Source organism: Motacilla alba, chromosome 1 (assembly GCF_015832195.1).
Source record: "Motacilla alba alba isolate MOTALB_02 chromosome 1, Motacilla_alba_V1.0_pri, whole genome shotgun sequence".
Taxonomy (NCBI): domain Eukaryota; kingdom Metazoa; phylum Chordata; class Aves; order Passeriformes; family Motacillidae; genus Motacilla; species Motacilla alba.
The window spans coordinates 103,124,968-103,152,675 of record NC_052016.1 but is presented as its reverse complement, the minus strand read 5'-3'; the positions used below and the strand labels follow the sequence as shown (position 1 = coordinate 103,152,675).

The 27,708-nt window shown below is 37.1% G+C and overlaps 2 protein-coding genes across 8 annotated transcripts in view; one reads left to right on the top strand and one right to left on the bottom strand.

The window, feature by feature from the left end:
- STS (steroid sulfatase) overlaps positions 1-22,082 on the bottom strand; it is a 111,777-nt gene extending 89,695 nt beyond the window's left edge. For 3 of the 7 annotated variants that reach the window (XM_038157934.1, XM_038157759.1, XM_038157849.1), the window contains exon 1: positions 7,019-8,191. In XM_038157934.1, the coding sequence (XP_038013862.1) occupies positions 7,019-7,152 (134 nt within the window). In that variant the 5' untranslated portion in view covers positions 7,153-8,191. Of the gene's footprint in view, positions 1-7,018; positions 8,195-9,859; positions 11,321-20,669; positions 20,817-21,695 lie in introns of those variants that run through there. The other 4 variants (XM_038158280.1, XM_038158198.1, XM_038158115.1 and 1 more) reach the window with 4 other exon arrangements.
- The window catches only part of LOC119709953 (pseudouridine 5'-phosphatase), a 65,600-nt gene continuing 58,727 nt past the window's right edge, over positions 20,836-27,708 (top strand). Inside the window, exon 1 of the mRNA XM_038158410.1 lies at positions 20,836-21,726. Within this exon, the coding sequence (XP_038014338.1) occupies positions 21,648-21,726 (79 nt within the window). The 5' untranslated portion in view covers positions 20,836-21,647. The remainder of the gene's footprint in view (positions 21,727-27,708) is intronic.

Below are 27,708 nucleotides of genomic sequence, written 5' to 3'. Positions count from 1 at the left end.
AATGCTTTTAGATGGCGCTTTTTTTCTTGGAAGTTTTATAAAGCATTTTTTCTCTCATACTTCTTAAAAAATAAAAATACATATTTTAGTATATGGCTAATTTTTCCTTCCACTCCTTTACACAGATGAAGCCTTTAAATAAAGACAAATAAGAACTACGTACAACTTCAGTGGCAATTTTGCATATACACATGCACTGTACAGCAATAAATCATAAGAGCTAACAATGCTTAGGGTTATTTTCTCTTTTTTGGGTGTTTGTTTGCTTTTTTGTTTTGGTTCTTTTATTTGTTTGATTTTTTTTCCCCAGCTACAAATGTTATTTGAGGAACACAGAATCTGAAATCATTTAGGACCTAAACCTCCAAAGCTCACTGCAGAAAAAAAAAAGTTAATCAATTCCCCTAATGAAGTAAATTACTGAATTTCTCTTCAACAATGGGGAAAAAAACCCCAGCTGAAGTTTCTGGAAAGGAATAAATATTATGGAAAAGTAGGTGAAGAGATGCACTATGAAATTATTGTAAGGAGTGCTTAAGAAAAGGCTCTTCACAAACATTACAGATACCAGGGTCCATAGCAAAATCAATTAAAAATATTTTTTATCATATCACAATGTCTTATAAACAATGCCCATGCCATATCCAACCTAAAACAGGAAGAAGGATGTATTGTACACAATACAACATACCATTATATGCTTTTATAGTAAAAGCAGAGTATTTGCAGACATGCATGATATGAATGCTGTTTTACCTTAATCAGAATTTGTTGTATCTCTGCGTTAAACTGCACTGACTATGCCCTGGCTGAAACTGAGTGCCTTCAGGCTGTAATGGACTGTGCCAGGCACACACATCAAAAACAACAGAGACTCTTTTCTGTCTCTTAGTAAGATTCCCATCTTCATCTTCTCTGGATGCAGGCAGCCTTTTTAAAATGCAGGTGAGACATGAGTCACACATGCACTCTGCATTATTCTCAGACAAGAAGTAGAAGAAACCAGGACTAAGGTAGAAATTTCTAAGTGAACAAGTAGAAAAAGGAGGTAGAGACAATAATTTCCAGAGAGAATGGGGATAGCTGGTCAAGAAAAAAAAATTGTAAAAAAAAAATCTTGTAAATCAATGAGTTATGGCAGATAATGTAACTGGAGAGAAGATGAAGAAGTCAAAACTGAAAGACCTGATACAAATAGACTAGACATTAAGGGAGACAGATTCAAAAAGAAATGAGGTGGGTAAAATTATTTGTAGAAGAGACAAAATAGGCAGAACTAGAAGAGTCTACTCTGACGTTAATAGCAAGAATGGAAGTTGATAACCAGCTGGAATGAGAATTGCAGGCAGAAATGAGGAGAAATGGAACAGTAATAAAGAAACTGGAAGAGATGACAATGAACAAGAAAAAACTGAGGAACAGAGGTGAGAGAGACTGGGAATGTCTGGGAAGAAAGAGCTGAGGAGTTATGATTATGGTCAATGAAGAGAACTGATTGGAAAGAACCTGGGAAGATAAGATTTGGGACTAACATAAGTGAGAAGAGATCAATATAGTAGGGATCAACCAAAACAGACTGGGACTTCTGATTCCCAAACTCATTATTGCTGTTCTGTCAGAAAGTATAGGTACAAAGAGGGCTTTAACTCATTTAATATATTAGCTATTTTTACTGCTTAAGGTACATTTTATAAACACTTTGGTAATCATAGCTCTGGCTTAGACTTCAGCCAGAAGCCTCTAAAGATTCCAGCCTTACCACTGCAGTATATTGTTCTCTTGTTAATCCCATGGAAAGCAATTGACTTCATTTCAGACATGGAAAATAAATACACAAACTGTAAATCTAAAAGAGTAAATGCATTTCTGCATAGGACACATTGAATTCATCCTTCATCAAATAACCACACTGATGAAGCTGTGTAGCCCCTACTACGGTGCAGACTTGAGTTTCTTCCCTGAAAGGATAAACAAAAGTGATTTGCTTCCCATGCATTCCAAGAGAACAATTAATACCCAAATTGACCCAAAAGGACAGGATCATACTGCAGCCAGATCTCACGTTCCTACTCTTATGTTCAGACTGCAAAGGTCTCAAAGGCCAATGGCAATGGGCATATTGAAAAAGGGAACATTATATGTTTGTGACATTATGTAGAGAGTTGCATGGATGCTTGCTACCTGCAGAAGGTAGCCTCATTTAATACTTTCATTTCACCTTTCGTAAATCAGCCAAAAGGTTATTGAATGTTGTCTCTGATACAATACTACTGGATACTTCTCTACTCTGAAGGAGTATCTGTAGATAATATCACTCATTGAGCTATTTGCCTTCACCTGACATCATGTCCCTGAAGTGAAATCAACAAGGAAAGAGGGAAAAAAATAATCCAAACAACTATGATTTCTCTGGTGTACTCCTTCTGCAGCAGATTTTCATGTGTCTTGAAAGGATGTGCATAGAAAGCAAGAAAAATCAGATGGATGAAATTGAGTGGAACAGACAACAGCAAAGAAATTCAAAGGAGCTAAAAGGGAAGGACGTGAGAAGAATGAAGCTCTGAGAATGCTGAGGGCTGTCTGTATTACACCAGATTTCTCCTGGTGAAAACACAAGCATGTGTAGTCGTAACAGAATAATGATAACACAAAATCAGATTAAACTTCCAGCTAACGAATGTTTCCTCTCTGTCCAGAGTCAATTCAAATGCTTAAGAAAAGATTAAAAAACCTGGCAAATTTTTTTTTTACTAGCACAGCTTTTCAGCTTTTGGCAGTCAGCATTAAAGGCATTTTGGAGAAGAGAACATTGTAATGAATATCTCTCCATGGATCTTTTAACCTTCATGGATTTGTTACAGTCCATTTTTAATTGATTAACTTGTGGTTTGGTTTGGTTTCTTGCATTGAAACAATTTCATTTTATTTTTTTACTTCTGTAACACTCTTTAGATGTTCCTTCAGTAGGCTTCAGCTTTGAAGGCTTGTGTTTCACAATTGTCTGGCAAAATTTTTCTTTCTTTTTTGCATGTGGGGCACGTACGTGCAAGTTTTAACCTCTGCTTCACTTTCCCCACGACATAATAGAATTAAAAGTACCTTCTTCCTTTTTAAGGTGGCTGATAAGTTGAATAGATTCAAGAGATGCTTAATCTCCTACAACAATAGCCACATCAGAATTTGTATTTCACATATCCTATGTCAACCTACAATACTTAAATCACTGTATACAGTGATATATAAATCACTGAACCTACAGACATGAATACATACACAGATATGTCAATATACACATATACACATCTATGTGGGGGGCATATACACATGTCCTACTTTTTCTACATATCTCCAAATTATATTTTTGGGATCTTAATACATAATTTATATTAGCAATAAAAAGCCACAAAGCATAAATATGTAAGAATAAAATCCACTAGTTCACTAAACACTTAAGTTTTTATTTTCTTCATTAAAAAATACTGGTCAAAGAGGTGGGTTTTTTCATTTTTGTATTTTTTTTTCCCCATCAGGATAACTGACTCAAGATATGGCTGTCATAGAATTATAGAATATCCTAAGTTTGGGACCTACAAGGATCATCGAAGACCAACTCCTGGCCCTGCACATCCTGAAGGACATCCTGAAGGGTCACACCATGTGCCCATGAGCATTATCCAAAAACTTCCTGAACTCTGTCAGGATTGATGCTGTGACCACTTCCTTGGGGAGCCTGTTCCAGTGCCCGAGCAAACTCTTCGTGAAGAATCTTTCTCTACTATCCAACATAAACCTTCTCTAACACAGCTTCAGGCCATTCTCTCAAGTCTTGTCACTGATCACCAAAGAGAAGAGATCAGTGCCTGCTCCTCCTCTTACCCTCACAAGGAAGTTGTAACTGCAATGAGGTTTGCCCCCGGTCTCCCCTTCTCCAGGATGAACAAAGCAAGTGATCTCAGTCGCTCCTCATATGGCTTCTCCTCAAGGTCTTCACCATCTTTGTTGTTCGTCTGTACTCTCTCTTAATAGTTTAATGTGTTCCTTATACTGTGGCACCCAAAACTGCCTCCAGCACTTGAGGTGAGGCCGCCTCAGTGGAGAGCAGAGCAGGACAATCCCTTCCCTTGCACAGCTGGCCATGCTATGCCTGATGCCCCCAGGACAGGGTTGGCCCTCCTGGCTGCCAGGGCACTGCTGACTCATGGTCAACTTGCCATCGACCAGGACCCAAAGGTCCCTTTCCTGGCACTGCTTTCCAGCCTCTCATTCCCCAGTCTGTCCATACATCCAGGATTGCACCATCCCAGGTGCAGAATCTGGCACCTGCCCTTATTGAACTTCATATGGTTGGTGATTGCCCTGTCCTCTAATTTGCTGAGGTCTCTGCAGGGTTTCTCTGCCTTCAAAGAAGTGAACAGCTCCAGCCAGTTTAGCATGATTGGCAAGCTTAGCTAGCATACTTTCCAGTCCTGCATTGTTTATGAAGATGTTGAAGAGTACTGGGCCTACAATTGAGCCCTGTGGAATGCCACTAGTGACAGGTCACCAGTCACTCCATTCCCCGTAACCACTTGCACCTGACCCATGAGCTAGCTGCTCACCCATCACATGATGTGTTTATCCAGCTGTGTGCTGGATAATCACCTGACTACTACAGACACATGCATTTTTACAAGAACAATTAAATGAAAGTCTTTCAAACACCTCTTCCCAACTGAATCATCTCAGCATTTTTATTAACTTTGATTAAGCAATTTATCTGCAAACTACGCTTTTAATGTAACAGAACCCTTTGAGAAAATGCTTAATATACTTTATCCTTGAAGGTATGCTATTTTTTGATGAAATAAGCAACATTTAAAGATATTGACCTCATTAAAAATGCTGTGTTATCCTTAAGCAGTATGCAAAAACAGAAAAAAAATACCTTGCTTAACTGAATGCTCAAATTCCAAAAATTGCTCTAAAGTAAAAAAAAAATTACAATGTAAACAAACTAGAGAAAGACCTGCCCTCCATAAGATTCTGTAGAGAAAATTCTTTTCACTACTGTTTAGTGAGAAACAATAAAAAAAGTAAGCTTTTAAATTTTAAGAAATGGTAAAGTAATATTATGTATAATTGATTCTTTTCTGGTATCAGTGTAAGATTTGCTAAATTCTCCCAATTAATTCTTCTCTTACAAGCCAGTGACATCTGTTGAATCTTTGATGTAATATAACTCTTTTTTGAAACTTCTCATTATATTTCAGTATGTATCTTAATCATATACATATATGAAAATCTGTATTTAATTGATTAAAAGTTTTCTCATTGCAAGAAGAAAAATTCACTTTATTTAAGCAAGGAAAAACATTTAAACAAATAATCATGTTTCTTTCGTGTGAATAATTATTGAAACTGAATTAAATAGAGATGAAACCACAGAGCCCCTTACCAGATCTAAGTTTAGTTTAGGTATCTTTTTTAAATGGTCTCTCAAGAATTTTCTACTTTTGTCTCAAGGAAATTATAGAACTTAAAAGCAGTATTATTAAATAAAAAAAACATTCTTTCTGGTAGCAAATTATAACCTGAATGGAGTAAAATATAATTTTTTTGTGACATAATGCCATTATTTTATTTGTAATAAAAATCCTATATCATTAGATATTAGAGCACATACATTTTTACCCTTCTACTGTTTCACAATATTCTCCATTAGCCAAATGCTCATTAAAAAGTTGATTTTGGTTATGGACTCTGGTCAGCGACGTAAGAAAGATCCTCAAGATAAAACAGGTAGTAATCTTATTTGCCAGTTACGCACCATCCTCAGAATGAAAAATCTTTTACAACAAAAAAAAAGCCAATCATGAGTAACTAACTACTAGTGACTACATCATGTCACTTCCTGGAAACCAGATATAAGTATCCAAACCAATTAAAAGAAATCTTTCTTACATACTCTGAGGGCTTAGCTAAACTCAGCCATGATATTTAGCATACTAAACAGTTTTGAAAGATGTTGAGTCAGGGTTTTTTAATATACAGAGATGTTGAGTGAAATTACTATTTTTTACAACACCGTCTTCAAGAGTGTCAAATGGACACGCAGAAGAACTTATGTGCCTCAAATTTTGCACTTTAGAGTTATACAAGCAGATAAGGACTGTAAAGCTCTGCAAGCCTGTGACTCTTATACATCAAATTAACAGTTTGGTTACATTTATCTGAACTGGACAACATAGAAACCACAGCTTCATCTCACTGACTGGCTACAAACTCTTCACCTTTGCCTAACTGCAGCCAAACTAGTCTCCTTTGAGTTTTCATTCATATTCATTGAAATGTTTAAAAAATTTAAACAGAAGTTCTAATTACAAGTAGTATTGGATTAAAACATACAACTTGACCAACACACTGCCTTCATAGGGATAGTGCACAGGAATCTGTGATCTGAAGGTTGGAATTTAAGTCCTGCTGTAAGTCACTGAAGGGACAGTAGCACAACCAACCACTTAACACTGAATTTTATTTTCCTTTAATGTGAAAGCAGATTCTAAACCCTTTTTACTGAAATGGTAGCCTTTGAATGTCTATCAGAGGAAAACATGAAACCAAACAGAAAAAAAAAAAAAACAAACAAAACAACAACTCAAACAACACCAACCAAGGAGTAGCATAAGGAAACAGCCAAGCACTGACTTCAGCCTTGTGTGCCACCCAGTGCCTCCCCTAAGGGACTGTGCACAACCTGCAGCAGTAACAGTAACACAGGAAGACATGTCTGGAGAGAAGGTATGGCGACTAGGAAAGTGGAAGAGAGGAATCTGAGGCTGAATTTGAGTGAGAAGAAAACAATCCTTCCAGTAAAATTAAATGTTTGTCCTTTTTCTGTTTTGTTTTCTTTCTCAATACTCCAACTAATTAAACATTTATGCTACCTATCAATAAATTAACTTGTATTCCCCAAGTGGTTTTGCTTATTTACAGGGATTTTCCTGTCTTCATTTCACCACCAATTTTTTCACTCGCACACCTACTAATTTTTCCCCATATCCCTGGGGAAGGAAGGCAGGGAGTGAGCAGCTGTGTGAGTTCTTGGCTGTTAGCCAGGGCCAACCCACCACATCTAAAATGAAAAAGAATAAATGGATCCAATGGCAAATTCATTGATTACCAGGAGCCAAAAATTTCTTTGCTGTTACTGAATCCATGTAGATCTAAAAGTGAACTTTTTATCAGGGAGAGAAATGGCAAAGCTTATTAAGCAAAATAAAAAAACTTGAGACCAACTGACTTACGATGTTGCAGCTATAAGCAGGAGGCTCACAGGACATAAACAAACATCTTCTCCTTCCTCTTAATTTGCATGGGTAAGAGACATTAAAAATAGACAAGTAGTGGCTTATTAAAGACCAAGCTCCTTCCCTACAGTTTCCAAAACCAGAAAATCTGGTTTATGTTGCTTTGTCCTACAACTAATATTCATGGAATGTTGTCCTCATTCTGCAAATAGTTATGAATGAAATTGTTAGGAATAGTTTTTGACAAAAGTCATTCTAGCAGGAAAAAAAGTGGGTTTAAACAAAGTATTTTCTTTTTTAAATTATGCAATTTAAAAAATAAATTACTCTCCCTCACTTTTAAACATGAAAAATAGCCTGTTTAGCACTTAAAAGGAGAAAGTGCAAACCACAAACCACTTTTTTTGTTCTTTTAGGCTGGGAGATATTTTTACTGCATTATTTTGACTTGAGTAAAAGATAAAATCTCAAATCATCCAATTATTAGCACCTAATACTAAATTAAAACAAAGAAAATAGTTTTATCCATTCACCATTTTTTATTTTTCCCTCAAATAACATAATGAAAAAAGAGCTTTAGAAAAGGGGAAAGGTGGGAGTAAGATGGTAAGTAATTTTCTAACCAACTTTAATGATGAGATACTCCACTAGCATTATTCGCTAAAAAATAAAAGTACGCAACAGCTTAAAAATAAAATACAATCATTTCAAAACAAAATTGAAAACAATATGTAAAGATCATGAAATTAGGAGGTCTTACAAACCAGGAAAATGTTTACCTTAGAAAGAACATTTTTACAATTAAGAAAAGAAGGATGATGAGCTGCATAGTGGCCATATAGCAGTCTGATTGCAAACTACATAGATCAAGAGTCTACTAAAAAATGTAGTAGACAAAAGGAAAAGATATTTACAAAACAAGACATATACACATTAACCAAATCTGTATCCCAATTCCAATGATTTGATCATTTACCAATTTCAATAATTCTACAAAAGAATAATTGATTTTCCCATCAATTAAAAAAAAAGTGTCTATACTTAGCTTGGCAAAATATTTGAGGGAGACACTTTAAACATCATGGTATTAAGTAAAAACTAAAATGAATGTCTTAAAATGAAGAATACCAAAACAGCAAATAATTGTTCGACAAAAAATATATGTCTACAATACAAGAGGCTAAGTGGATTTTTAGAGACAGACAGAAAATAAAAATATCTGAATAAACTGTAGAAATGCAAATATAGTATTACAGCAATACAGGAAAAACAGCAATTTAAGCCACAGGTATCTGGGTTTGTTCTGCCCTGTGTAAGTAGGAAAATCTTGCTCTTTCGCTTCCTTCCTCCACTTCTTTTTCTCTAGTTATTTACTCCTTGCTTACATAGGAACTCTATGAAACTTGTAAATTCTTAATGTTAAAATAGAACAGCTGGTTTGTTTTTTTTTTTTGCACATAGGAGCTGAGGCAAAATCCCAATATGACAAAATGAAAATTATCAGTGGCTCAAAACTACAGGAATTTATTTCATTTTCCCCTTATTTTGTATGACATTTTAAGATCATAAATAAACTAAAAAGTATTCAGAAAAGGCATTTTTCTATTTTCTTATGGCACACCTTTTCTTGTGGTACACGGGAATTAGCTTTTCCATTAACATTTGAAAGTTTCTCAGTAATAGCTCCAGGGGTCTCATTATCTTTTGGTTTGGTCTACAGCATGCTGCCAGTATTTCTGAAGCAAATACCATGCTTTTCCAACTGTATGAGAATGTTTTAAAATAAGTTTTTAAGAAAATATGTTTTCCTTTGCTTTGTGCCTTTAGGTATAACACAATCTTATGTTTTTAAAGGATGGATTCTGTTCATCAATGAGAAAGAACATATCAATTCCTCTGTCCAAAATGCCTTTTTTCAGGACAATGCTTTACTGCTATTATTAGACTACTGCTATACTAGAGAACATACCAGGTTTTCTATTACAATAATAGAGGACCTGGACATGTAATGCTACGAGTTAGTCTCGTAAGTGACTAACTCATGTCAACAGCTTCTAGTTTTCTTCATCATAATAGTCAGTTCTGTCAGCAGCCCAGAATATAAACAACAACAGAGAAAAACAAATCTGCTTGAGATCTGTACCCTAAGATTTCCTTTTGAGTATGGCTAGTCATCTGATTCTTTAGCATGGTAGACAAAAAGAAGAGGCCATTTTTGCACCAAATTTGAAATGCTGGTTCATGATGCAAAAAAACTCCAAAATCAGTGTCACTGGATACGTGAAGCTGTTCAAAACTACTCTCTTCAAAGCCTGGAGTGCCATAGTCACAATTCTTGTTAAGCACGTCTTAAAAAGCCATCTCAATTGTCCTGTAGTTCTGCTCTCAACTTCTCACCTACTTTTATTTCATTTATCCTCACTTCCAAACTTCCACTCATACAATCAAGAAGCCACCCCACAAACTCTTCTGAAGTCCTAATCTTTCTAAACCCTGCTCTACCCTATTTCAAATCCCTTCTTACTCAAGAATCCCATATCAGTGTGCCATCGATGTAAACTGAGGTTAAATACCTTTCAGATGCAGTGGCTCGACTCCTCCGGTTCTGCTTGCCCTGGTGCTGCTATTGTCACTGCCTCTCTAGCACTAGTCACTGCTCTCAGTGCTGCTGTGCCTCGCTGCCTGCCTCCTCCATGACTTCCCTCAACATGGGCTCTTCCACGGGCCAGCAGCACACAGTGCTCCCTACTGGCAACTGGGGCTCTCCTCTGTGTCAGCGCAGCCTCAGCTGTTGGGACTGACAGGGAAACTTTAACACAGATTTACTAAAACCCACCTACACAGCATCCTGAGGGGAAAAGGAAAATACATGTTTGTGAGAAAACAGTATGTATGGAATACATGTGATTAGTCAGTCATTACAAAACTGCATAGGAGGCAGTATGTATGGTCAGATTCCATTCCAACTCGTTTTGGTTATATAGGCTTCTCTTTCATCTTCCTTCTTCTTGCGTCAGTATGGTTGCTCAAATGCAATTTTTTTGTTTCAGCCTGGCAGAAACAACCTATCCAGAAGTGATGAATTTTTCTTACATTTTCCCTTTCTCTGTTACTCTGCCATTCTCCTTTATCTCAGAGATTCCTCCTAAAGATACTCTCCCCTCAGTAGCTGTGTTTACTCCCAGTTTGCAAGTTGAATGTGCATGAGGTTACAAAGAAAAATATTAGATTTATTTAATATCCCTTTAAAAGTTACTTCCACCTTTGAACTGAATGGATTTTTTCAGATTACATACACTGCACATGAACCAGTCACTTCAAAACTACAAGTTTATTTCAGAACCTACCCACTCCAAAACTATTTAACAATTCATTTCCATTTGATCCTTGAAAAAGACTCCATAAGCAAAATTACACACACTTTTAACATTACTTTTTAAACAATCAGAGCTTAAGTGCTAAGAAAAAAATTGCTGTGGCACAGCTGGAAAATCTTCTAGTTCATAAAGACCCTGCTTTCTATTTTCTTCAAAAGGCTTTCACAAATAAAGTAACACTTACACTCTTTCTAATCTGTTCAAAGCAGTGAATGTTCTACTCCATTGCAATACCTGATAGCAAACTTCTGTTATAAAATAATTTGCCACTATATTTGATAGTATCTTATAGACATGAGTGCATGGTTTCAGCAATCTCTTCTTCATTGTAAAAAGTACATTGTATTAAATTAATGCAGAAAAGACAACATTGAATATGTTATTATTTCTCATAATTGCCAACTTCCTGCCATGAAGAATTTCTTTGAGCTGTGAAAGAATAAGAACTCTAACTACACATTACCCCCATGTTTACAACGCAATCTATATATAAGGGACAGACTTTGGGGCAGAAGGGGTTTTTTACCTTGCAGCATGGAATTGTTTCAGTTTTTGCCTCTCCTATGCAAACAAGATGGCTGTACACGTATCAGTAAATGGGTACAAAGTCCAGTCATGTGAAGTGAAACAGAAGAGTGGAGGGGAATAAGGACAACACTGAAAAAGATAATTTATACAAGACTGACAGGATTTCTTGACAAGACACTGCTTCACTAGTACGAAACAATTTCAGCGGGTTCTGATAATGGATATATAGATATGCCTAACCAAGATGCTTATTTTAGCTTGTTACTGAAGATCTCCTGTTATACTTTTTCATGAATTTGCACTGTATTTTTGGAAAACAAGGGCTATGCCAGAATCTCAAGTACATTTCTGCCTTCTGTATACATGGGAAGAATTCCTACAGAATATCTACATTGCAATTTTATACAAACTACACTGAAACACCTTTTAAATTATAATTTCAGATCAGTGTTTTTCAAACTTTTCCACTGGAGGCACAGAATAATTTGAGATTCTCTTTTTATAAATATTATACAGTATAGCACACCCTCTTTTCTTTAATACACATTGTCTTAGAAACTATATGAGGTCCCAGAAATCGACTGTTTCCAGAAAGCCCAAGGACCCTAACACGAAAAATCATTCATTAAACTTCAAGAAGTCCTAGCTAGTTGACATATTACCTTCCTTCTTAGCTATTGTCCTCCTCACCCCAATTTATGTATTTGTCACGAGGAAATTTGATCAGGAAGAGAAAGATGGATGTCCAAAGATTTGTGACAACCACTGCTGATGAAAGTTAGCGGAATCCAAGCCTTACAACCTAAGTATTAAATTTTACTTTTCTTCCAGGCAAAACCTAAGAGCTCACAATGACTGTGAGAAATCAAACTGAACCAAGATTTTTGAAGAGCTGCCTAAATGCAAAGTTTAAATTACATTTTTCTGTGGTTCACGAAATCAGTACAGCTTGTCCTGAGCTTTCCTCTGCATTTTCCTCTGTCTATTTTAAAATAACCTTCCACTTTAAAAACTTTGAAAGAATTTTAAATTACCAGCCTTTTCACTATCTCAAATGCTGATAGGAAATGCTAGCCCCATCTTAAGCCTTTGAAAAACTGCACTATTGTCTTGCATTTATTCAAAGCTTTAGTAAGTGAATATAAAAACCAATTTTAAAAACTCTTGTCAATCTCTCTAAAATAAACAGCCAATTACTTTTTAGTCCCTTTGATTAACTATATTTTTAGATTAATAATATTTTAGAAGGTATTAAAAAAAACTGTATATGGACAAAAGAAGTAGTACTAGAGATACAACAGATGAGATGCAACATCCACTGAGAAAACACGTTTCTTGCATACATACACTGCAGCTCTTAAACGCATAACAATAACTACTTACAGTAAATTTTATTAAAACAAATTGACATTTATTCAAAACCTTGATTATGTAAATTAGAAGAAAATAATGATAAAAAAGGATATGTATGGAAAAATATAGATAAAATTAATGAAAAGCAGACTTGTCCATGTAATTAGCAAGACAATTTAAGACATTTGATATGGAAAACCAAAATGGAGTGTATAAAGATCTATTAATCCTAACAGTATGCAAAAAATTACAATGAGGTAATGAGTGTAAAAACAAATATCCTCTCATATCTGAGTACTGAATGAAGACTGAATAGAGGGGGTTTGTTTGATAGTTTATTTTCTGTGTTTGATTGAACATCACTAAAGGGTGCTAAAGTGACAATTACATGCTGACTTCAAAGCTCAAGCAGGAGTGAAAACTGAAATGCCAACAGGGAGGCTGCATCTATAGGCACGGCCAATAGAGCACGGCCAATAGAGTACTACGTCACCCAGTAACGTATTCTCCAATGATCCGTGTTACTTAATGAATTACAATCTCCATTTTGGCCAACAGGTGTTTTTGTGGTTTGGGTTTCTTTTTCCACACAGAAACACAGAGTCAGACATGAACACAGAATCCATCTTTTTTTTTTTTTTCATAATATGATACAAACATTATTTTTTAAGGTACTTTGGACTTTCAGTCACAAATTGGGAGTCAGTATCTATTGATTTATTTATGAAAATATATATATATATATATAAGAGCTCAATTCATTGAACTGGTAAAGGAAGTTATGAGAAAGAGTTTTTAGTGTTTGTGTTAGTGTTTGGGATGAAAAGGAGGAAGAAGGATGCATGACTCAATTTTCACTGGAATTTAGTGGTAAGGCAGAGCTGCAGCAAGTCAGACCCTTTGTTTCAGTTCATCAAAACACCTCTGCCAAAGTTTTAGAAGTTTAGGATCCAACTTTACCACACCACTAAATGTTTATCTACCATGTACAGTACAGTGTCTTGGTAAAACCAAAACATGATACATTGCTATTTCAGCCTGCCTGGATGTTGGTGCACGTGTAAATGCTTCTGCTTCCACAAAATCTGCTAATACAAACTTGTATTTTACTTAGATTCAAATGAAACATAGCAGCAACAGAGCTAAGATGAAACAAAGGGTATTTGTTAACTTCTCTTATCATAGTGAAACCCAAGGAATATAGCTAATTTCAAAGGATATTTTTGAAAGACACTTACCCAGAATGTAAAGATAACAGTTTTGCTGTTCTAGGGACTATGTACAAATTGGATTATTGGATTCTAGAGAAAATTAAAAAAACCTTCAGAGAGAAAAGGAGCTTAAACTTCATTCTTCAGCTTACTCCAAAAAAATATTGGTAAGTTTCCCTCTGAACATTGTGTAGTCATGAAGGTATCTTGATAGAAATTCATTACATGAACTTGTGAAATCTGTGGATTGCAGAGGACTTTATACAGGTCTGAGGAAGTCCCAAAAGCTCTTGTACATAGAACTCTATGACACTGTCTAAAGGTTTTGGTCTAAAGGTTTTTTTAATGGTTGTGATTAACTTTTGTTAAGACTTACACATGGGAGTTTAGCTGGAAGAACGTGTTGGCTATGCCATGCAAGAATGAAGATTAAGGTTTTGTAGTTGCTATAACCAGAGTTTCTGACTATCAAATAATATTGGTCCAAGCTACTGCGAGTCATAAACAGAACATTATTTTTAAACAAAGATGGGCTTGAACAGGTAGGAAAAATATTTTTCATTTGATATACAAGATCATTTATTTTATTTCCTGGATGTGATCAAGTCGGAAAAAGCATATGGATATTCACGTCCCCACACTTTGTCAGGTCCTTCAAGAATCAACAATCATCCAGATACTGAAAAATTGAAATCAGGCAGGGTTTTACTTTATTTCCACCAGCTTCAGAAAGTTCACCTAGTGGATGCTTGGTGACAAGAACGCCGCACCCTGAGTGAAGCTCTATTCCCCCTGAAGCCTGTAGGCTTTCCTCCGTGATCTGCAACTCCAGAATACACCCTAACCATGCCCCATTTCAAGACCACAACAAAAGCTTAGTTTTGGCATGGCACATTAGGATATATAGCCATCTTAATATTAGAAGTCATGTTAATAGCTTTTGGAAAATTGTATTAGTCTAATTTTTCCAGATGAGAGCATAACTATTAGCATAAAAAGGAAAAGTCAGCGAAAAACAGATTATGAAGCCAGGCTGTCAAACACAGTCATTAATATAATACTTATTCCCTTCTGCTTGTAGCAGTCACTGGTCTAAATGACACATACAACATTTCTGAAACAAGGATACAACAATTCATTCTGTAGCACACATTCTTGCAGATATCTGCCTCATTAGGCTTGCAAGATAGTATTTTTTCATACTTAAAAATGCGTAAAGAGATTTTGAACTGTATGAAGAGGTAATAAGCTCCTAATGGCCTAGAGATACTGTCCCTGATCTCTTTCACTGAAGCATGATACTGACTCCTCTTAATTAGTGAAACTACACATAGAAGTGAACCATAAAGAAAATTTTAAATGGGACAAACAGCAACAAAAGTTTTGAGGTTTTGGCTTGGCACAACATGGGGACAAACCAAACTATGGGACAGACAGTAATTCAGCTCTTACATTAATTCAAAGGTGTTGATCTATCTGGGACTAAGAAGGCAAAAATTGACTTTCTTTTTGTCATTTATAAACCCCACAGCTACAGTAAATGTACTTGTGTGGTGGACTTCTCTAAGGATACAGAAAACATAAAATGCTGAAGAGTAATCAAAATACTAAAAGCTTCAGAAAGCATAACTTACAATAGATTAAAGAAATGAAATTTGTAAAATAAAAAAAAAAAGAGTAGAGGAAAAACACAGGATATTCTAGCAAAGCGAAAGATTCAGAAAATTTTAAGCATAATGTCTGGACAGATATTTTAAGCCTATACTATTCTAATGCAGAGACTTCATCTAGACCGTGAACGTCTCTTGTGATCTTACCTATATGTAAGTACATGAAATGGAAATATAGGACTCTTTCAAACCTGCAGTGTCAGAGTAAGCAAACATTCATCTCACAGAAATCAGGGTGAAATGTTTGAGATTACCTGATTAAGTGGAGCTAGCTGTCTTAGGGAAAAAAAGTCAGGGCCTTATTGGCTTGACAACACTTGAACTTCATTGTATTCTTCTAGGTATCCCTGATATCTAAACATCTAACTGTATTAGTATTTACAAGTGGTGTTCCTTGTTTTATAGATGTTTTATGAAAACAAGTGTCTGTTACTGGTCTTCTACAAAGAACATTTCAATTGAAAGTCTAAACTAAGAAATACAGCTACATCATTTCCTCCTCTGTTTTGTTACAATACACAGAACCTAATCCTTAAGATAGATAAACATAAGCTGAACTTTATGTAAGTGGACAGCCTAGTGATGGAACTATTTCCTCACTGCCTTACATGGCAGTGGTCCCAAACCTATTTGCCATTGCCTGTACACAAGAGCATGTTCTGAGGTATACTACCACCAGTATGTTTGTGTGTCTGTTCATGGGAGAAGGAGAACAGGGCAGTAGCTTCTGGGGCAAAAGTATTCAAAAAACTGAATTGGTTGGGAGGCACACCAACTCTGGCAGCCAAGGAAAAGTCCCAACTCCCACTGTAAGGAACAGCCTGCATGTCTAATACAACTCTGCTGCAATGGGGACTCAAGAAGCTGGCTAACTCTGCTTGGCATTGCCCTTTCTCCTCTCTGCACCATTTCTGCTTCCCGATGAGAGTTGCCCTTTTTTATACGTATCAGTACAGTACTATTGCTTTTCTGCCTAGATAATTCTAGAAGCTGAGAATTACTGCAAAGAAAGAAAGGTCACAGTACTGTATGATAGCTGGCCTCTCGCTGCCTCCCTGCACTTCCCAAGCTGTCAGCATGTTCCTCCTGATCATGCAGCCATTCTGGGCTGAGTGTCAGCCAGTTCATTTATTTCTACTCAACTCTTCCAGATAGATACAAACTTTTAAAGGGACACAACCGCAGAGTAGGCATAATGTCTGAGCTCTGGAGATTCAACTCCCCAGCTTCTTGCATCCCAAGCAGGGAACATGCATATAAAATCTGAACATGAAATAGCATTACAGATCAGTGGCTTAGAGACCTTATGACCCTGAGAATCACAATTCCTTCTCTCTCTTCTCCATCTGAAGATCTAATTACCACAGCCTTTGAAAAGTCTGAGCTTCGGAACCCAAGACTGAAAGGGACCACTGGAAGGGTGACTGCATTCAGTTTCACCTTTACTGCCAGCAACCAAGTTACAAATGACTTGCTCAGAAAGGTTCACAGAAAGTGCATTCCACATGACAGTAGAAATACAAAACTTTTTGATTAATCTGTAACAATCAAACTGTAGTGAAATAAACAAAAAAGCAATTAAATTCACATGCAGACAAGACATAAAACCAAGTTAATAACAAATATTTTAGGTTCCAGTAACAATGGGAAGTCAGATAAGTAAAAGTTAGACCATAACAAAAAAAAGTTACAGCAAACCTGTATCACAGGAAAAATAAAGCAGGATATAATACCTCATATTATATCTGGGATGTAATCCCTTCTGTTCTAACCTTCCTGATAAGTTTAACGCTAAGCAGGACCCAGCCATTAGGCACTTCAGGATTTTCATTACAATGACACTGCTAATTACCTTAACAGTTTGCCTGTGTGCAGCCAATATTTTACTGAAAGACCAAAAAGTATGTCAACAAGCTAAGCCACAACCCATAAAGGAGAGTAAATGGTTCTCAGTGACATTAACAAAAACAATAGCGGCCCTAAAGCATGATATTAAGGCTTCCTTCCCCAGCTTCAGAAACTTTGTTCTGTTGTACAATTCCATCAATAAATACAGCAATTGACATCTAAAAACGAACTTTTCTATAGTGCCTCATCTAACTTTACTGAGATGAACACAATGTGAATAATACATATCTTCTTCACTTCATTCTCCTGCAGCGTAACACATCATCTTCCTTGCCTTTGTAAGTCTCTCACTTGTAACTGGTTGTCAATACCAAAATCCAGAGAACACATGGCTCTCCTATCCCTGCTTGCCTGGCTGAGAGAAGACACATGTGATTGATTAGAAGAGTGTATACACCCTTTTAACTTACGTAATCAATGAAACACGACCTGGATCAGGAGTTCCATGGTACTATTTAATTACTTCAAGACATATGGTCATCTTCCATTTTGTACCTATAAAAACATGAACTGAAGCAATACAATTCACCTAATTAATAATCTTAAGGTGAAAAGCTCATGTTTGGTGATATCCAGCACTGAGAGGGGTTTCATTTTCTGAAAGCTTATAGGCTTAACTATAGCAACTGTTGAGAATCCCAGCTGATACCTGAATTTACATTTAATTCTAAACCATTCCAAGTAATTTGTTACAAATAGTGGGTTTAACAGCTGTTTATGTAAATCATTATGAAAGCTTTTAAATTACTGGATTTATTCAAGTCTTTCGATTCTTTTTTAATATTCAAAACGGATTATAATCTGTTTATCCTCTTTGTCAAGGTGCCTGCAGAAAAAGAAAAATAAAGTCAGTCATTTCTGTGTGAAACACATAGTGTATGATGCTCCTATGAATGGCATAAAAAATACGTAAGTGAATCGGTGCTTCAAGCACAATATGAAATAGTGAAATAGGAAACTGCAATTATTGAATCAAATAATTGATTTGATAATCAAATGTCTTACTTATGAAAACACTTAGGCATATTCTGAAGCTTTTACTCTCCAGGAAAGAACTCAGTCACACAAATTTCAGTGAGGTACAACACTTCTAACCTCAAAGTAAAGAAAACTCAAACAAATATAGAAGTTAAAAAAAGGTTAAGAGGACCTACTACATAAAACATTGTGTTGCATACTTAATAACCCCACAGCACCTGAGTATTTTCACTTTATCTCACATTCAAGGACAATAAAACCAATGAGATTTTAACATATTATTACAAAATCAGAGAAAATAGATTTGTTTGGCATTAAGTAGGGCTACCTACAGGCAGCTAATTTACAGGCGTTTAAAAACCTGGACATCCAGATATATTTGTACCTTACAACACCATATATCTGCTTTGGTGTATGCCCAGATAGCAACATTAATTTTTAAAATGTACAGGAAGTTAAAACTGTGTTTTTCAGACTTTCCAGGATTCAAGTCCAGTTACAGAATTACATATTAGTTATTATATCCAAGTTCATTCTTCTCAATAGGCATACATCAGATTTGCAGGAATATAATTAATTATTGGTGTTTATAATCACAACGCCTCAACTACAATATACTCCCCACAACTCTAAAGTTACTGAAATCCTTAAAACTCAAAGTCAGCCTCAAAAGAGTAATAAAAAATAGTAGCAAACAAAAGAATCAATTCCACAATTCTTAATATCAAATTCTCAAAATCAAATTTTCACTCCCTCTCAAGAAAAAAATAACCCAACAACAAAACCAAACACTACTGGTGAGTCATTAGATACAGATATTTAAGACAGTTCAAACAAAACTTTTCAATTTCTTGCAATTCACAACACAATTTCTTACTTATGTATGTAGAAAATTATGCTCCACCATGTCGCTTGAACTTTTACTTCGTTTTATTCTGTTAGTAAAAAGACTTAATCACACAGAATAAACCTAAACAGTTTTCTATCTTGGGAAGATTTTCCTATGTTTGAACACAGCTTTGAAGAATCAAGTAAGCTAACATCACACTGATTATCACTGATGAGCCAGGGCAAAGCAAAGCAAATTGAGGTCATCAGCCTGCCAGCAATGTGACAATCTTGAAACGTGTACCATAGGATTTGTAACCCAGACCATTTAACCCTAAAAATGTTCAGCTTCTGTATTAAACTTACATTTTGTGGGCTACTTTAACACAGATTGCTATGACTTACTTCCACTTTAAATACTCTAAAGTTTTGCAAAACCCTTGTTTTCTCAGACAAAATGGGAATTTACATACTAAAAATAGTGATGTTTCCTTTTTTAGGAGCTAGAAGCAATGGAAGTTATGATCAAATACTTTTTTCTAATTAGAACAATAAATCAAGGTAACAAGAAAAAGCTTCATCTGTTGAGTAACAAATAAAGTTTTTACTCTCTCACCATACATACAATTAAAAACCAGATTTTTAGAACATTTGCTAATTAGAAAGTTAATATATCTACCTCAGTACCACAGTTGTTGTCATACAACATCACTACCCATCCTCTTTAAATATTTGTCTCTTAAAGCAGAATCACATTCTTTCTTAGGACAGCACAATACTGCCATTATAACTATTGAAATTACTATTTTTTAAATTCACTTTAAGATATTAACCTTTTTTGACCTACTGTATTTATGATTTTACCTCTACTGATTCCCATCTAAGTGTGCTACAAAAGAAACTATGAATGTTTGCTGGAAACAAAACTGGAATATTGACTTGTTGCACAGTGTTTATTGCAGAAACAAAACAGCCGTGGGCATTTTTAATACTCATATATTGTAAGGTTACAAAAAAAACCCCTCAAAGCTCAGGAACCATTTTCTTAAATCTACACAGGAACCAATTTCATGACTACATACAGAATTTTTAAAAGACATTGAAGCTACTGCACACAATCCTTTCCCTAGCCTACACAGATAGGGCCTAAGCAGCACTATCATTAAAGAATAAGATAAGATAAAAAGGAGAAAACCACCCCAAAAGTCAAAAAATGTTGTTTGAAAGTCAAGTTTTATTATGCAAAAGGTACAAGTAAAGGCCAAGGATATTTGTCTTATTTCACAAATAGGAGAAGGTGTCAGGAGAATTCTGAGTGTACATTTCATATAAATGTAGGGTGAATATACTTGCAAGGAATAGGTTTTGGGGGTAGGTAAGATGCTTAACAAGCCTAAATTAAAATTCAAATATAGCTATGTGACACCTACAGTTAAGGCTTTAAAAGCCCCCACTAACTTGCTAAAATGGTGAAACGTTTCCAATTTAAATGAAGGCACCAGTAGGAAAAAGGAATTGCTGCAAACCTACCTACAACTGAGACAGGACTCCCCCTATGTGAAGCTCCAACTAACCATTGCCCTCACACAGTATGGCATAGCAGTACAAATCTTCAAGCCAGTATGTCACCTTGGGAGCCTGATACAGCTCTTTTCATGTCTGCCTCTGGAGAGTTACCTGCATGAAAAAATACAAAAGGGAAAAAACTGATGAGGTAGGCGCCCTCCTTCACTCCCAACTGCCCAGTAAAAACTGAATGATGTGTCCATGCAGTTAGATTTTGTTTCAACTTAAGAACAGTCTTGCTTCTTTCAGAACTTCTTGAATGTTTCAGAAAAAAACATACAACACCCAAACCAGCTTTCAATTAACCATTCTTGCACTCAGCAACCTGTAAGAGACAGATTTGCTCCTTTCTCACAGATTTTTTAATCTCCATTACTTTACTCATCCCTTACAGTTTTACACAGATTTACATCTTTTTGTTTCAACTATAGTCTGGTGGTAATAGTACCCCAGTAAATCTCTACACAGGCACGCAGAACAGACACTGTCTAACACGTCAGCTTGAGAGCAACCGTTCTGCACTTCCCACCAGCAGCACCAAACAGGATTTAGGAATCACAGAATAGGTCTGTTTGGAAGGGACCACCATGGGTCGTCTAAGCCTCCCTGCTTAAGCAGGGTCATCCCAGAGCACACTGCACAGAACTGCATCCTGATGGTTCTTGAATGTTTCCAGAGAGGGAGACTCCACAACTTCTCTGGGCAAGAAGCGCTGTTCTGTAAGATAGGAGGCCCCAAGAAGAGAAACGGACTTTGCTTAAAAAGCAGAACAAGACTGAACAAAGGTCCGGCAGGCCCGGCCCGGCCCGGCCCGCCCCGGGTGCCGCTATAAACCGCCGCCCTACCCCGACCTCCCCGTTAGGTTTCCGGCCTGGCCAGTCTTGCACCGCGCGGGCTCCATCTGCCTCGGCTCCTGCGGCGCTCCGCCAGCTCTGTCTCGCCATGGCCGCTTCCTCCTCCTCGGCGGCCGCGCTGCGCCCGGTCACTCACCTGATCTTTGACATGGACGGGCTGCTGCTGGGTGCGTAGCCTGAACCCCTCTCCCCAGGTCCCCTCTCCGCTCCGCCCCGCGGCGGTGGGTTCCACCGCGCCGCCAGGCCCGGCCCGCCTGCCCCGGCAGCGAGGGGCCGTAGCTGGTGGCGGGTGGCCTCTTTCCCTTCTATTCCCTTCCCTTCCCTGTCCCCTCCCCTCCTCCTCCCGCGGTCGGAGCAGCCCCGGCTGTGGCTGCTCGTTCACGGCCTCTTCGCTCCGGGCGAGCAGCCAAAACGCCCCGGGCGGTGCTGCTAAAACCACAGTGAAGGGATTAAAGCAACAGGAAACGAGTTAGTTCCTTCTCCTGCTTCCGCGACTTGCTGCCTTTCGGGGGCAGATTTCGCCTTAAAGTAACAGACCAGGGCTGAGCGTGAGCGGGGTATTTGCTCTGGCCGGCGGAGGGCTGAGCGAGGCTGGGGGGGCTGTGGGGAGAGCGGTGAGGGGCAGGCCGGGGCTGACAGCCAGGGAAGGTGGGTAGGGAGCAGAACGGGCATGCAGCGTGGGGCGGAGGGACCCCCGGGCCGCGCACTGCCGAAGGCCGGGAGCAGCGGGTCTCGGAGGGCTGGACAGCTCTCGGCGGCGTTTAGAGCTATCTTCTCCAACTGATGAGCCTGGACACCACTCTGATAGTTTTCCCTTAGTTTTGGTATCAGTAGACTTTCTGCTTTGCAGGGTTACTCTACAGCTTGATGCTTCCCGTGCTGCAGCTCGATTAGATCTTGATGTTTGAATAGTCGCTATAACTAGGACAGTTTTTAAGTCTGCACTCAACTATTCGCTGTATCAGGACCCTCTGTTGAGGAATAATGGAATATTTTGGCATGTGACTTATTTATTGAAATAGTTTTTGTGAGTTATCACAAAGGAAGCAGTTCTAGATTTAGATGAATTCTTAAAAGGTGTGAAAACTGGAGCTGTGTGCCTTCTTTCTGCAAAACCTGAGTTCTTGTAGTTTCTGGGAAGACTGCTTTGAAGTCTGATGAATTACACTGTGTTTCCAAGAAATGTGCCCTTTTCCCTCCTTCAGGGCTGTAAGAGGTGAAGGTGATCCACATTTACCTTTTAAAATAAAAATGGCTATGCTATGCAAAACAGTGATTGAGTTGCATTTAGATTTTAGTTGTCTTTTCAGCTTCATCACTGGAGTCTCAAATAGCCTAGTCATACACACACACATATATATGTGTGTGTAATCCTGTAATCTAGAACAAGTTATTTTAATTTCGTTCTTAGAAGTTTCAGGAAAGCTTTTTTTAGTTACTACTGCTCTTTGTCAGAAGCTGGAAATCTCCTTCCCACAGACAATAGTCATCTTAACAGGACACTGTTGGTAATGGTACATGTATGTGGTTTCTTCTATTTTAAAATGTTACATATAAAGTATGTATTGTATTTCAGAAATCTTTCAGCTGCAAGGAATTAGACTGAAAATACTCTTCAAGTATCTTCCAGTACAGAGTACTAAAATTAACACTACCTTGGTGATTTTCATTATGTGCACGTCATCACTTCATTTCAGAGGACTTCCGTATGTTTCAGCCTCTGAATACTAAGAAACATTTAGCATTCTTGGTAAGCCTATTTTTTTTCATGGTGAGCAGTGACCCTTGGGTGGCAGAAAGGCAGTCAGGAGACTGCTTGGACTTTCCCAAGATTCCTAAATGTTTCAATAAATTTGGAATAATTTGGGGGAAAAGGCATACACAAATTAGATTCCCTTTGCCCAACCTACATACTGTAAACCTTCTGAATGAGACAAATGTTCATATTGATGTTAACCTACATAAGAGCCCCATAATTTTCTTATGAAATTTTTAATGTGTCACATAGTGTTCATTGGAGATGATAAAATAACTAACATACATATTTCAAGAAGCTACAGAAATGGCCCAAATGTACTTCCTTTTAAAGAGCACAAATAAAAGTTTTGATATTGAATATCTATTATTGCTCACATTTTTAAGTGGTTGGTTGATTGCATAGTTTAGAATCAAATTGAAAAATTTCATTGGAATTTTTAGAATCTGAAGCTTGAGGTTTTGCAAAAATTTTTCCGAACAAAGTAGAGTCTGCAAATGTACATGACTATTTTTAGATGTTTTCACCTAAACCCTACTGATTTTATAGGACAAATATAAATTGATCTATAAATGCTGAGAAAAATTGAGCATTAAATTCATCAGATGTAACGTGCCATGAACTTGCTTTCTGTAGTTGACATACTTGCTTCTGATTAAGGAAGGTAGGAATCTTCTGATAGAAAGATTTCCAAAATCTTTGTGAATGTGAGGTCCTTAAATGACATCTGAGGTGTTCACAAGGTTCTTGTCTTTGGAAACAATCCAAGTGTTACCCTATAAAACCTGCAGCCTGTACTTTACTGGCTGATCCTTGGCTGTGTGAAAGTGTTGCCGAGTCTGATCAACTGATATTTTATCTCCCCCCTCCCTCTAACATAATTGAGGCTGATTAAGTTGTCCTTGAGTCGCACCTTGATGTATCAGCTTACTTTCAACACAGAAGTTACTGCCTCTGAGCTGCCTGTGGAAGTCCTTCAACCCTTTCATTCAGAGTCCTTCTGTATCATTGTTTCAAAGGTTATCTAACACCAGTTTTTTCTGCGTTTCTAATCAATGCAATCTACTCTTCCTTTTTTTTTTTATTGCCTAATCTTTCCCTTTGAGCTCTTGGATGAAATCTTCGGGGTGATCACGCACTGTTCACCCGTCTGTCAGCCTCCTTTTTCTAATCAATGCAATCTACCCTTCCTTTTTTTTTTTTTTTTTTTATTACCTAATCTTTCCCTTTGAGCTCTTGCATAGAATCTTGGGGGTGATCACGCGCTGTTCACCCATCTGTCAGCTTCCAGCAGGCTCCTCTCCATAAGGGTCTGTTACGTGACACATCCTCCCAAGGTCAGGTCAGCTCTGTGCTGCTCCTTGGTGCCTCCATGTGCTTCTGCAGGTGTGTGCCACAGCCTGCAGCTCAACTCTACCCCATCTCTTCCCATAACATAAGGATCATTGAGTCCAGCTCCTTGCAGGATTTCTGAAAACTAGAACAGAGGACTAAGAGCCTTGTCCAAATGCTCCTTGAACTCTGTCAGCCTTGGTGCCATGATGACTGCTTGGGGGAGCCAGTTCCAGTGACTGATCACCCTCTCATGCAGCTTCATTAATTATCATAGCTGATTAGTGGTGCATTGTCATGTAGAAACCAGAGGAAAAGGAATAACTACATCTTAATTTTTGTTGTACTGCTGTACTTTCTCAAAAAAAAAAACCAAACCAACCCAAAACAACAACCAAAAAAACCCACAACAAAACCTTTCAGCACTTCAATTAAGGCATTACATTTCCTAAGTTAAATTTCCGCTTGATTTCCTACAACAAATAATGACATTAAATGCTCAGAATATTAGATTGCTTTTTCTTAAAATGTGGTAGTCTGTTCATACAGAAGAGTACTGTTCTAAGCACTAGAGTGTGGTATAGTTAAAAATATTAAACTATTTAAAATATTAATTAATAAATATGATAATAATATAATAAATTAAATATTTAATAATATTAAAAATATTAAACCTACTTATGCACTTAACCAACACATAGTACAGGGTTAACAGATAATAATAATAGCAACAACAGAAACTAGAGATATTTGATTTCTAAATAAATCCTGTTGTTATGGTTGTACAGTTTGGATCCTGATTTTAGCATATTGTAAAAACATACAAAATGAATGCTAAACATATAGGAGGAAAAATCTATTTAACTCGTACAAAATATACAACTAGATTAATGCCCCCCAGGATCTATCTTATAAACTTACTGCATAGGTTTCTTTTTAAGCTATGACAAGTAGTTTTGTTATATAATTGTAGCCAATAGCTACCCTACTACCAAAACACAAATAGGATTGAATGTCGCCTTTGATGATCTGTGATGATCTGATCTTTGATGATCTGAAATTATAGGGGGCTGAAAATATTTACAATTCTCTACAAGCTACATGTGTAATGTGAAGAACACGTTCACTCTCTTGTGAAATTTTAAAAAGTTTATTAAAGGACGATAAGAGATAAGGACCATAAAGCAAAGGTTATTATGGCCAGGTGCATCTTGGCACTCATCTAAGACTACACCATCACCTTAGAGGATACCCCTTCAATACCTTTTTCCTTACATCAGCTTGTCGCATGTTCATAGACCCATATGCATATCCATAAACTAGTTTATGTTTTCGAGGAACTATTTTACATGGCTCATCCTTGGGTCCCCCTTTTTAGAGCATGCGTGTTTCTCAGCTGTAGTTTTGGCTCCTTCTCTTTATCACTTCTAGTTTGGGCCTTGGTCCATACTTTCTTCAGATGGTGAGTGCTATAGTTGGCATATCTGTAGCAGCTGTCCTTATCTTGTGTTCATTGGATGTTAGCTCATCCAAGCAGGCATTTTAACACAAGCATAGCTATGTCACTACTGTGTCTAAGCTTAATTAACAATAGAAATACAAATTATATCTTTATAACAAAGTTACTTTAACACCACACATGCAAAACCCATTTTAATATTTGCAAAAAGATGATATTATAATATGTATCTATAACATGTAATATTAACCTTTCCCAACTGACAAATGAACTTAGGAAAATAGCTGCAGAGATTTCTTAGCATTGTGCTTAAAGCTGAACTAGAGCTAAACTAACATGCAAAGAGCATGACACTTTAAGTATAGCAAGTTTAGTCATGTATTTATTTTTATTTAAATTTCTCCTAGGAGTAGGGATTGTTTTATGTAAATTATTATCCTTGTCAGTTGCCCTTAGTGTTGGAAAAGAATATCTTTTCATGAGATAAATCAGTGTGTTCAAAAATGAGAGGTGGTTCCTAAAGCAGCTTAGTTTTGCAAGATACCTTCACCATGACTCGAAGTCATGGTGGGCTTCACTGGGACAGATATGCCAGCTTGTCACCATTTCCAGAGGGATGGAAAGTAGTTAAGGCAACTGGGATCAGAAGTTGCTGCTTTTATAGCCACTGTCTCCTTTGTGTGAAGACTGCTGTGTTTTGTTGCACTTCTAAGATACTTCTGCATGGCTGGCCAGACAGGTCATCTCTTGTCTATAATATAGAAGAAATTAGCTTGCAGTTAAATTCGTTGTAGTGTTGTGAGATTCACAAGAATTTCAGCATGTTTTCTTTCTCCCCAGTGTTACCTACTCATCGTCACAAGGTCAGAAGTCAAAAATATACTCTTACTTTCATTTTATTGCACATGTTGCCTAGGAGATGGCTGTTACAAGAAAACTGATGAGAGTTCCATGCTGGAGTTTGCTAATGTGCATGCTGTCTTTTATTTAAAACAGCTTCCTATTTCTTCTGCATCCAAGTAAATAACACCAATTCCATTAAACACCAGTCCTCTCTAGATTGGTCTATGTTATCCCTTAAGTGCAAGAATTAATCTTCTTAGGCTATAACCTAGCAATCTTTGTAAGCCTATTTTCTGCTTCTGTGTAGTGGAAACTTACTTTCTTGTCATTCTCACTTTCCATCTGATTTTGGGAACAAAAAGGGAAGGGCAAATATTCTCTTGACCCTCTGTTCAATATTTGAAATTTGTTGCAAAACTAAAGAGATTAAGGATATTATTGGATTAGAATACCCTATAGATGCTTCATGAGCAAATCTTGGACATAAGTAAAACAGCTCCTCATTGAGAATTAACTAACCATAAATACATTAAATAAGATTTGTCATATGCTTGAAAGCTAACATTTTAATTTAACAGCAAGAAAAACTTTGGCAAGAACATAACAAACATACTAACCCAGAGTTTGACTTCTGTTATTCCCTTGCCCATCCACATGGTTGCTTGTTGTTTGTGGTTAGAATAATCCAGAATCAGAGTAATTTCAGCATTCACCAGGGGGGATTTTGTTTATGGGTTTTGGTTTTGATTTCTGTAGTGG